The sequence below is a fragment of the Stegostoma tigrinum genome, chromosome 6 (assembly GCF_030684315.1).
Source record: "Stegostoma tigrinum isolate sSteTig4 chromosome 6, sSteTig4.hap1, whole genome shotgun sequence".
NCBI lineage: Eukaryota > Metazoa > Chordata > Chondrichthyes > Orectolobiformes > Stegostomatidae > Stegostoma > Stegostoma tigrinum.
The window spans coordinates 76,249,621-76,262,149 of NC_081359.1; the positions used below are offsets into that span (position 1 = coordinate 76,249,621).

A 12,529-nucleotide genomic window follows, 5' to 3' on the forward strand; every position below is an offset into this window, starting at 1 on the left:
TTAACACTTCTCAATGGTGTAAGTGCTTTGGAAGTTCAGGCCATTCGAAAAAAAACATATACAATATGGCAAGGTACTCCACTGATATATACATTACAAGCAGTCATACTGATTGAACACAATCACTATAAAAAAAAGCTTTTTACGTATGGTGTTCATTAAGAGTAAACAAGCCTTATTTGGAATGAGAAAATCATATTTATTTCACCAAAATAAATGACTTTTTAGGAATTGTTTTATTACATTAACTACAGATAAATCACTTACTGCAACATAAAAACTAATCTACAAAAAATAGTTACATTAGTTATGTACATTTATGTTTGAAATATCAATTATACAGCAGTCAATTACATGGTTTTGAAGCTGTCTTCTACTCAGAAGACTGCGTAGAAATGTAACAGTACATATCAGACATCACTTCTATTGGGTGGTAACATCAAAACAGGAAAACCAGTCTCGATAAAGGTACCAAGACACAAATTCTCACTATATACAGAGCAACCCATTTATTACCGATAACTTGGAAGTATCAATTTGCTAGGTATTTTCAAAATCATAGTGTAAAGTGACGTTGAGTGATAACTAGCCACCATGTTCTTTGGTTCATAAAAGCTGCACTGCAGTTTGCTAGTAACATTACCCCAACAAATGGTTTCTTTTGTTATTTAAAGATACTTTCTTTCAAAATGTTTTGTTATAAATAAAATCTTAAGAGCATTCAAAAACCTTAAGACATCCTTCATAAAAAAAAATTCAACAGCAGCAAAACAAAGACTGCTGCTAGACACAGCAGAGTTAAAGACAAGACTTAAAACAAATACAAACGCAAACTTCTCATACATTTGCAGGTTGCCATGCTGGGCTGGGTGGCACTCCTGGAAATGTCAAGTTATTATTGTTTTCACGAAGAAACATTCTACCTAGAATTGATGACACAGTAGTTTGGATTTGGTGCTTATGGTCTATACCATAAACAGGAAAATAAAAATAAAAAGCACCAAGTCCTGTATGCTTGTTTTGGTAATCTTCACCTATAATGGTGAGATTGAGATTAACTCTCCATCACCACCAATAATTTCGTACCACATGCAGACTGAGAACAAGTCCTATTGTGCTATTCCAATGCAAGTAAACAGGAAATTTTAAGGCCTTGGCAGGTTGAAATACTGATCCAAAGGGGAATCAAAGTTTATTTTTCCCAATGAGCACAAGATGGTGCTTACATTGCAAGGAAGAATTTCATATACATTCATCTGCATTTAAAACACATATTAGACACTATTATAAAAAAAGTTATTCTTTTTTTCTTTTCATATTAAGATGGAATTCTATTATAATTCTAACCATAGAATATGCAACGTGCTTTTTAAATTTCAGACTTTAAAATATTTGCTTACTTAAAATGGGTATACACTGACCAGTATCATTGCTCATTGTTATGGGGTACACTTCCTTGAATAATTTTATAAGAAAATCACATTTCAATTGGGTATCTGCAAAATTGAATTTCTATTTCCCATAGAATAGCAAGGCAAATAAAGAGGCCAAATACAATGTAGAGAAAAGAATGAAGAGCTGCAACATGGTAAAATAATGGCAACTGTTCTGATTAACATTGCTGTTCAAAGTTATTGAAAATAATTCATCACCTGTAAAATAATCTGTTAGAATATGTCAAGAATGCATCAGAATAAATTTTGAAGCGTCAGTTTTTTTGCGAATACTTGCTACACAGTTCTATCATTTTCACTGCTTGGCTGAAATTGTTGTCAGAAAGGCCTCAGTTGAGCTATGGGTGGGGGTCGAAATAAAGTTTAACAAACATAATTGATAGTCCTTTATTGTTCAACTTCTCAAAGTTGGGTGTTTTCCCAGAACCCTAAATCTCCGCAGTGACTGGTTTCATTTTTCTTACTTTATGGTAACTTGTATTTTCATTTCTTAAAGGGAGTCAACTTGGTAAAGCTGTGCCAGAAGGGAGAAGCTTTGCGTTTGGGCTCAGCCAATGCGAACACTTGTTGCTGAGGAAGGCTGGTAGGCACGGTGATGTGTCGCTGTTGGAGTGGATGCAGAGACTGATGTGGAGGAGGAGCAGAAAATCCACTATAATTCACCCCTGCAACGGTAAAATTAGAGAATTGTTGATGATATCAATTGGTCACAATCAAGCTAGTGAACAGCAAGACAAATGCACATGCAATCACGTGTACATTGATAGCTAAGTGTGTTAAAAGTAGTTTTGTCACTTCACTTCTATATCATGGCAACTTATCTCCCAAATGACTGACCCAAAACTTTAGCTTTGTTTTGCACAAATAATTTTGTTTTATTAAATCAGCTTACATTTATCTAGAGGACTGACTGTTAGGCAGAAAGTAAGAAAGACACGTTGCTATGCTATCGAATAGAATTAGCTCAATATCTCATTGATATGTACTTTCTTAAAATTGACTCAGATTCGTTGGGCTGGTTAGCATTTATTGCCCAGACCTAGCTGGTCTTGAGAAAGTGGTGGTGAACTGACTTCTTGAACCACTGCAGTCCACATGCTGTAGATTGACCGACAAAGCCATTAGGGAGAGAATCCCAGGATTTTGCACCAGTAACTCTAAACAAATAGTGATATATTTCCAATTCAAGATGGTAAGTGGCTTAGAGGGTAACTTGTAGGAGGTGGTGTTCCCATGTATCTGCTGCTCTTGTCCTTCTAATAGAGATGATCATGGGTTTAGAAAGTCTGATGGTCTTGGTGAATATCTGCAGTGCATATTCTAGATAGTACACACTACTGCTATGGAGTATTGATGTTGGAGGGAGTGGATGTTTGTGGATGTGGTGCCAATCAAGCAGGCTATTTTGTCTTGGATAGTGTCAAGCTGCTTGAGTGTTGTTGGAGCTGCACCCATGCAGGCAACTAGGGAGCAGTCCATCAAATTCCTGACTTGTGCTTTCTAGACAGTGGACGGACTTTGGGCAGTCAGGTGGTGAGTTCCTCACTGTAGTATTACTAGCCTCTGACCAGCTCTTGTAGCCATTCTGTTTATATGGCAAGTCCAGATAAGTTTCCAGTCAATGACAATCCCAAGGATATTAATCATGTCAAGGGCGGTGGTTAGATTATCTCTTATTGAAAATGGTTATTGACTGCATTTGTATGGCAATGTTACTCACCACTTGGCAGCCCAAGACTGGATATTATCCAGATCTTGTTGCGTTTGAACATGGACTGCTTCAATAGCTGAAGAGATGCAAATAAGGCTGACCATTATGCAACCATCAGTGAATATCCCCACTTCCAACTTTACGATGGAGGGAGTTTATTGATGAAGCAGTGGAAAACAGTTGAGCCGAGGACACTATCCTGAGGAACTCCTGTAGAGACCCCCAACAGCCACAACCATCTTCCCATGTCCCAGGTATAACTCGAAGCAATGGAGAGTTTGCCCTCAAATACCCTTTGATTCCAGTTTTGCTGGGTCTCCTTGAAGCCATGCTTGATTGAGAATGGCCTTGATGTCAAGGGTTATCACTCTCACCTCACCTCTGGAATTCAGCTCTTTTGTCCATATTTGAACCAAGGCTGTAATGAGGTCAGGAGCGGAGTTGCCCTGACAGAACCCAAACTGGGCATCACTGAGCAGGTGCTGCTTTGTAGCACTGTCAATGCCACCTTCCATCACTTTACTGATGATTAACAGTAAACTAATGGGACTGTAATTGGCTGGATTGGATTTGTCCTACTTTGTGTGTACAGTACGTGGACATTTCCATATTGTCAGTTAGATGCCAGTGTTCTATCTATAGGGAAAGAGCTTGGCTAGGGGAGCAGCAAGTTCTACAGCACAAGTCTTTAAAATGATCGCTGAAATGCTGTCAGAGCCTACTGCCTTTGCACTATCCAGTGTCTCTTTCTTGATATCATTTGGACTGAATCAAATTTGAAGACTAATATCTGTGATTCTGGGGATCACTGGAGGAGGTCAAGATGGATCATCCACTCGATATTTCTGGTTGAAGAATGCTGCGAATGCTTTTGTCTTGCCTTTTGCACTAATGCGTTGGGCTGTTCCATCATTGGGGATGGGAGTATTTGTGGCACCTCCTCATCCAGTGAGTTGATTAATTGTCTACCACCATTTACAACTGGTTGAGGCAGGACTGCAGAGCTCATATCTGATTCGTGGGTTGTGGGATCACTTAGCTCTGACTATCACTTGCTGTTTATACTGTTTGCCAGCAAGTAGTTCTGTTTGTTAGCTTCACCACCTTGACACCTCAGGTGTGCCTGGTGCTGCTCCTTTTAAGCACGGCTGCACCCTTCATTGAAATCTCCATATCTACTTAACAAAACACAAATGGATACTCGAACATAATACTACATCTAGTTATAGACCTAAAACACTGCTAAATTACTAAGAAATATGCAGAAATGTTGCAATGTTACAATGATTTTTACTGTTGATGGGAAATCTTGAAATCCTATGTAATAAAAAGGAATTTGATTTATTTATTTACTACAAGTGCCGGCCAAAATCATTCTTTCCCGTCACCCCACACAGAGAACAGATTTCAAGTCATACACTGCTTTATGTAAAATGTTTGGAAAAAGCTACATGCTAAAGTTTTATTATATATTGATTTAAAAATCTGATTGGCACTTTCTCCAGAATTCTTATATTGTGCAATCATATTTTCTTAACATTTCATGCAGTGGAGAATTAAAGTTTTTTTTGCTGTAAGATGCAGTTTGCCAATTAAAATTATAAAAATGACAAATAGGAAATGAGCCGGTCAACCAATCCAGAGTTATGACATGCGTCATATGTATGTACATGCTGTAATCTCCAAGGAGAAGTGAAACCCAAGATAAAACCCGGACCAAAACTAAAATAGAAAATTCCAAATATCTTCAGTGATCAAAACTAATCCAGGAAATAGTCACTTAATTCTCACGTCTTTAAAAATCTAAATGTTTGACCCCATTCATTAAAAAAAAGACACTGAAGCCACCATCTCAAATTCTGAAATTTGTGGGAACTCCTTAAATATTTTACATTATCACACAATGGAACCGGATGGCAGTGGTCCAAAAAGGCAGTTCAACATCATATTCTTGAGGGCAACTAGAAATGGACAGTAAATGCTAATCCAGCCAGTGACCCATATCCCATAAATGAATAAAATTAAATCTTCTAAACTTTAATGGTATCTCAGAATATTCATGTATTCCTACTCACTCTTCATTTTCCCATGCCTGGATTTTTTGGCATTTAACATTGCTTGTTTCTTCTGATTTTCATGTATTACAAATCCTAAAAGAACATTAGCACAAAAGAAAATTGTTCATTAATAGGTTATCCTTATCAACAAACTTTGTGATTCACTTGAACAAAAAATATGCATTTTTGAAATATTGCAGAGGGGAGAGAAAATTATCCATATATTATGGAATGAAAAATCTGTTTTGAATGAAATGTTCTTCCCGGCCTTGCTCAGAATGCATGCTGATCAGTCACAGCTCTAAATTTTCAGTTTCAGATACGTGCATGAAACTGGTGCTAAAGCAACAATGATTGTTTTTCTTTGAATAAGCATTTGCTCTGAACGACTTGCTTTCCTGCCTAATTTCGTTGAAGTCAGGTACTCTGTGTGTAGATGCAAAAGCTTGAATACATATTTCAGTCACTGTGCAAAAGCAATATACCACTTGCTGCATTACAATTAAATCACATTTGATAGTATCAACTGCATCCTATTCAGCTTTTCATTTTCAGTTTATCAAATGTCTTCTACTGCATTGATTAATCATTTTATCATGTGAAGAACCCTCATGAATATTGTTTAAAGAAAGAAATCTGCCATCCTTACTTGATCTGGTCTACATGTGATATCAGGTCCACATCACCAATGTGGTTGATCCTTAATTGCCCTAGGTCAATAAACACCAGTGATGCCCACACCCCATAATATAAAGAAAGATGCTATTCAATGGCAGTAATTACAACAGTGTGTAAAATCAACACTAGGATATTAACAAAGGGTAGAAATGGTTTTTGGCAATTTTTACATCATGTGTTAAAAATTCATTCACTGGATGTGTGCATCTCAGGCTAGGCCAGCATTTATCGCTTTTCAATAATTATGCTAAGAGGCAACCACAACTGCTGTGGATCTGGAGTCACATGTAGGCCAGACCAGGCAAGGATGACAGATAACTTATTTAAAGAGTATGAGTGAACCAAATGGGTTTTTCTGGCACTCAACAATAATTTCATGGTCATAATTGGATTCTTAATTCCAGATTTCCTTGGAATTCAAATTGTACTATCTGCCATGGCGGAATTCAAACTTCATTCCACAGAACGTTACCTGGGTCTCTAGATTAACACTCGAGTGATAATATCACTCATCAAATTGATCATGGTTGTAATTTAGCACCAATAAAATGATGTATTAAAGATAAAATGTAGAACAAATTTACATGCTTATGGAAATACACCAGCATGCCTGGATCCAATTACGCTCTATACTTATCCTAATTCACCAAAAATATGATTGTCCTTGACACTCGCATCGAAATGTGCGATGTCACTAGAGATCAACAAATACTCTTGAATATTCATCTTTTATCACAAAAGTATGAAATGTTCCTTTCAAAGAATTTATTAGCACAACTTTGATGGTCTGTGACAATAAAAGCTCCATTTACACCAACTTCTGAGATTGTCTTTCCTTCTGATTTTAATTTTTACTCTGCTATGCATCCTTGTAGCAATAGTCTCTCACTATTTATCTTACAGTTGTTTGGTAGTATAGAACTTTTCTAATGCTGAGGAAAGATGTTTTGTTGAAGTATTTCACCTTGCACTCATTTGGACTTTTCACAAGAATACAAATTCAAGGAGCAAACTAACATTTGTCCTGCATGAGAGAACAGTGCCAATTAAAAAACAAGTTGATTGTTAGGGGTGTTGCATAGGAAATGCACCCATAATGGCTGATTGACAGTTAACAGCAAGGTTTTGTTTAAATTTTAAACCAGGCAAGTTGATTTTTATTTAGGCACTGCCCTGAGAAATGAACCAGCAAGTAACTGTTACCTATTTTGCTGAGTATTGGAGATGGTCATTGCCTGGCATTTGATTGGTATGAATGTTACTTGCCATTTGCCAGTCCAAGCCCGGAGATCGTCCATTTCAAGCCCACCGACTCCCACGGCTACCTAGAATACACATCCTCCCACCCACCCTCCTGCAAAAATTCCATCCCCTATTCCCAATTCCTCCGCCTCTGCCACATCTGCTCCCAGGATGAGGCATTCCACTCCCGCACATCCCAGGATGTCCACGTTCTTCAAGGACCGCAACTTTCCCCCTGCAGTGGTCAAGAACACCCTCCACCGTGTCTCCTGCATTTCCCACAACACACCCCTCATACCTCGCCCCCGCCACAACCACCCCAAGAGGATCCCCCTCGTTCTCACATACTACCCCAATCATCTCCGGATACAACGCATCATCCTCAGACAATTCCGCCATCTACAATCCGACCCCACCACCCAAGACATTTTTCCATCCCCACCGTTGTCCGCCTTCCGGAGAGGCCACTCTCTTTGTGACTCCCTTGTCCGCTCCACACTCCCCTCCAACCCCACCACACCCAGCACCTTCCCCTGCAACCGCAGGAAGGGCTACACTTGCCCCCACACCTCCTCCTCACCCCCATCCCAGGCCCCAAGATGACTTTCCATATTAAGCAGATGTTCACCTGCACATCTGCCAATGTGGTATACTGCATCCACTGTACCCGGTGTTTGCTTCTCTACATTGATGGGAAACCAAGCGGAGGCTTGGGGACCGCTTTGCAGAACACCTCTGCTCGGTTCGCAATAAACAACTGCACCTCCCAGTCGCGAACCATTTTAAATCCCCCTCCCATTCCTCAGACGACATGTCCATCATTGTGGCACTGCAGAAGGCCCATGATGTCACCCGAAGGTTGCAGGAACAGCAACTCATATTCCGCTTGAAAATCCTGCAGCCCAATGGTATCAATGTGGACTTCACAAGCTTCAAAATCTCCCCTTCCCCCACTGCATCCTAAAACCAGCCCAGCTCGTCCCCTCCCCCACTGCATCTCAAAATCAGCCCAGCTTGTCCCCGCCTTCCTAACCTGTTCTACCTCTCACCTATCCCTTCCTCCCACCTCAAGCTGCACCTCCATTTCTTACCTACTAACCTCATCCCACCTCCTTGACCTGTCCGTCTTCCCTGGACTGACTTATCCCCTCCCTACCTCCCCACCTATACTCTCCTCTCCACCTATCTTCTTTTCTCTCCATCTACGGTCCGCCTCCCCCTCTCTCCCTATTTATTTCAGACTCTCTCCCCATCCCTCTCTCTGATGAAGGGTCTAGGCCCAAAACATCAGCTTTTGTGCCTTTGAGATGCTGCTAGGCCTGCTGTGTTCATCCAGCTCCACACTTTGTTATCTTGGATTCTCCAGCATCTGCAGTTTCCATTATCTCTTATCCCAGAGATCGTCCTGGTCTTGTCACATTTGAACATGGACTGCGTCAGTACATGGGACATAGAACAGTACTGCAAAATACGGGCCCTTCAGCCCATGATGTTGTGCTGACCTATTATCCTACTAACATCAAAGTACCCTGCATACCCTATATTTCACTATTCTCCAAGGGCCTATCCAAGTGTTGCTTAAAAGTCTCTGAAGCATCTGACTCCACTGCCACTGCCAGCAGTGCAGTCCACATGCCCATCACTCTCTGTGTAAAGTACATTTGTACATTTTTAGACTCCATGCTACAAAAAATGATTCTGTTAGAGTATGCAGACATTACCAGAACTGAGGTTGAACTTTAATCATAAAGCCACTTGCTGCACGCAAACATTTTTCCTTATACCAATAATGCTTCATTGCCAACTACTTTAATTCATTCTTCCACCATGGGAACAGTTTCTTCCTAACTATTCAGTTAAGGCCCCCGATAATCTTGAATTCCTCAAATCAAATCTCCTCTTAACCTTTCCTGTTGACAAATCCTTCCAACTGAAGAACATAAGAATCAACAGCAGCAGGAAGATATTCATCCCCTCAGGCAGGTACTGCCATTCATGGCTGATCTTCTACTTTAGTCCTGAAAAATGGCATTATCTCTTGTTATACTTTGTTTAATCGATAAGTATATCCAACGCTGTCTCGAACATACTCAGTGACTTGAACCTTTATAGGCCTTTTTGGGTTGTGCACTTCAAAGATTCACCACCCCCTGAGTGAAGGCATCCTCCCCATCTGTGACCTAAATGACCTGCTCCTTACTTTCAGACCATGTCCCCTGATTTTACACCTACATCAACCTCAGCTCAGGCAAACATACTTCTGTTGCCTGTCGATCCCTTTAAGAATTTTATATGTTTGAACAAGATCACCTCACATTCTTTTGAGCACCTCGGAATATAGGTGAAGTCTAACAGTTCTTTCTCATGGAAAATCTCTCCATTACAGGAAGTAGCTTGGTAAATGTTTGTTGCACTTTCTCAATGGCAAGTATATCTTTTCTTTGGTAAGGAGAGCACAACTGCACATAGTATTCTAAGCATGATCTCAGCAAGGCTCTACATGATTGCAGTACTGAAGTCCTTTTGTAATAAAGGTGAACATGCTATTTGTCTTTTTAATTACTTAGTGTGCCTGCATGCTAACTTTCAGTGACTCATGAACAAGATCACCCAACTTGAAGTTCAGCACTTCCCAGCTGCCATCATTTAAGAAATACACTACTTTCCTGTTCTTCCTTCAAAAAAATGGATACCCTCACATTTCTCTATACTATATTCCACCTGCCAAATTTTTGTCCAATCATTTAGCATCTTCAAAAATCCTTGAAGGGACTTTGTACACTCCTCATAATTTGTCTTCCCACCTGTCATCTGCAAATTTGTACAATATTACATTTAATCCCCACATCCCAATCACTGATATAGAATATGAATAGCCAGGGCTGAAGCTCTGATTCTTACTGTACTCACTCGTCACCACCTGCCAACTTAAAAATGACTCACCTTATTTCTACTCTCTGATTTTTGTCCATGTACCAGCTCTCTATCCAAGCAAATATACTCCCCCAATCCCATGTGCTATAATTGGGTTTACCAGACTCTTATATGGCCCTTATCAAAAGCCCCATTAAGTGACCAACTTTAAAAAGAAACAATGTTAAACAGAACTTATTATATATTAACATTAATTTCTACCAGAAGGGGATGATAATGTACCAAAAAAAGGAAACAACTTGCATTTACCCCTCGGATGTTTCACAGCATTTTACAATGTATCTTTGTCATAGTTTTTTTTTATGGAAAATAATAGGATTCAGTGACAGTCAAATAATAGTTAACTGCTTTTGTTTTTAAGTTGAGCAACATTAAGTTGGTACTTCACCCCATCCTCCTCTCTCCCACTCTCTTCCCCCTTTCTTAAAATACTGGAAATACATTTGCACGTTCTGAGCTGCAGGAAGCATTCCAGAACCTAAAAAACTGTGATCAAGGACCATAATACTCTGGGATATACGCAATTAGGTCCAGGAGATTTATCTACTTTAAGTCTTATTAATTTCTCTAATACAACTTTCATAAATATATGAATATCCTGCTCCACATTTCCACAAATCCCTAAACTCTCTCATTATTTCTTGATAATCTTTCACATTTTCCTATATGGAGCCAAAGTATTTGCTTAGTTTCCCTGTCACTTCCTTATTCCCCAATATAAATTCCCTGGAATCTTTGTTTTGCTCATTTTTCATTTTTATGTATCTGGAAATGCTTATACTGTCTGCTTTATGTTTCTTACTGGTTCACTCTTATTTTCATTTGCTTATTCCTTTCTTTGTCCTTAGGCTTACCTTGTTTTTGGGCCACTTTACAGGTCTCTTCCTTTGATTTAATATAATCATAAATTGGAACCAAATTCAATGGTTGGGATATTTTCCTTGCTCAGTTTTTGGGCATTAAAGGAATACACTTTTGTTGTGAACTATGTATTAGTTCTTTAATTGTTGGTCATTGCCTATATGTACTCATACTTTTTGAAATATTTGCACAATTTATTATGCACAATTTGTCCCTCATAACTTTAGAGACTGCATTTTCTTAAGATTTTAGACCCTAGTCACTGATTGAACCACATCATCTTCAAACATTGTGAAATACCACTATATTACAGTCACCATTTCATAAAAACTATTTTACAACAAGAATATTAAGTGTCCCTCTTTGTTTGCAAAATAACAAATCTAGAATGGCCCATTCCCTACTAGGTTTTTCAACATATTGTTTAGAAAACCATTTTTGCATAGAGTCCAGAAATTTAATCTTCGTACAAATTTAGTTTATTCAGTCTACATAGATTGAAGTTATCCATGGTTACGGCATTACCCTTGTTACCGACAGCTCTATTTTCCTGATTTATACTGTGATCTTCATTATCACTACAGATGGTCTTCCATAAACAATTACCAAACATGTTGTTTCTTAGTTCCACCCAAATGGATTCTACATCTTTAGAACAAATGTTTTCTCTCATTACAGTGTAAAATCTATAATGAAAAGGTGGCGGGTAACTGTATTTATGCTGTCATTACAGAATAAAAGAAGTAATGAGAGCTTAAATTCAGTTACTCACCACCTTTTCCCAGCTTCTTGTCCTTCTTGAATGTCACATATCTTTGGATTTTAGGTCCCAGTTGTGGTTTTATTGCAACTATACCTCTGTAAATATCACTAGGATTTACATACAAACCTAAATTTGAGCTGACAACCTGTTTATTGTGACTACCACAGAAATTCAGATATAGAACCCTTAATTCAGTTTCTATTTAAACTGAGTCACTGTCTCTTCTTATTATTGCTTGATTATCATTATCTTTACTGTTAAGTTGATCTATGGCCTTGTCATTTTCCAATAATTTACTCAATCTTACCCTACCTAATCCCTTTCCCATTCTATTTTATTTACAAACTTGCTTTGTAAATGTTTCGCAAGAATCCCATCCCAAGAAAAGTCCAGGTTAAGCTTATCCCACTCTTCCAGTACTGGTGCTGGTGCTCCACAAATTGGAACCAGTTTCTCTTACGCCAGTCTTTGAACCACTATTCATCAGTCTTAACTTCTTATGCCAATCTGCAAGGAGTTCAGGTAATATCCAGAGATTATTATCTTTGAAATTCTGTTTATAATTCAGGGCCTAGCTCCTCAAATTGATTATGCGGGCCTCTTTCTTAGCCTTATCTATGTCACTGGAACCTACGTAGACCATGAAAGTTTGATCATTCCCCTGTGGTTGTAAGTCTACCTTCAGTCCTGAGCAAATAGCATGAACTTTGGCATCAGCAGGGAGTAGTCACTAACCTGGAATGGGATTTCAACCTACACACTACAATGTGGAGATAAGCATGCTATCAACTGGGATTCCTATTGATCTGTTCAATCATGAGCATTAATT

At 38.9% G+C, this 12,529-nt stretch overlaps 1 protein-coding gene across 10 annotated transcripts in view; it reads right to left on the bottom strand.

The window, feature by feature from the left end:
* Positions 1-239: 239 nt before the first annotated feature.
* Positions 240-12,529, bottom strand: part of spata13 (spermatogenesis associated 13) — a 233,467-nt gene continuing 221,177 nt past the window's right edge. For all 10 annotated transcript variants that reach the window (XM_048532925.2, XM_048532926.2, XM_048532928.2 and 7 more), the window contains 2 exons: positions 5,241-5,315; positions 240-2,119 (listed from right to left, as the gene is read on the bottom strand). In XM_048532925.2, the coding sequence (XP_048388882.1) occupies positions 1,938-2,119; positions 5,241-5,315 (257 nt within the window). In that variant the 3' untranslated portion in view covers positions 240-1,937. The remainder of the gene's footprint in view (positions 2,120-5,240; positions 5,316-12,529) is intronic.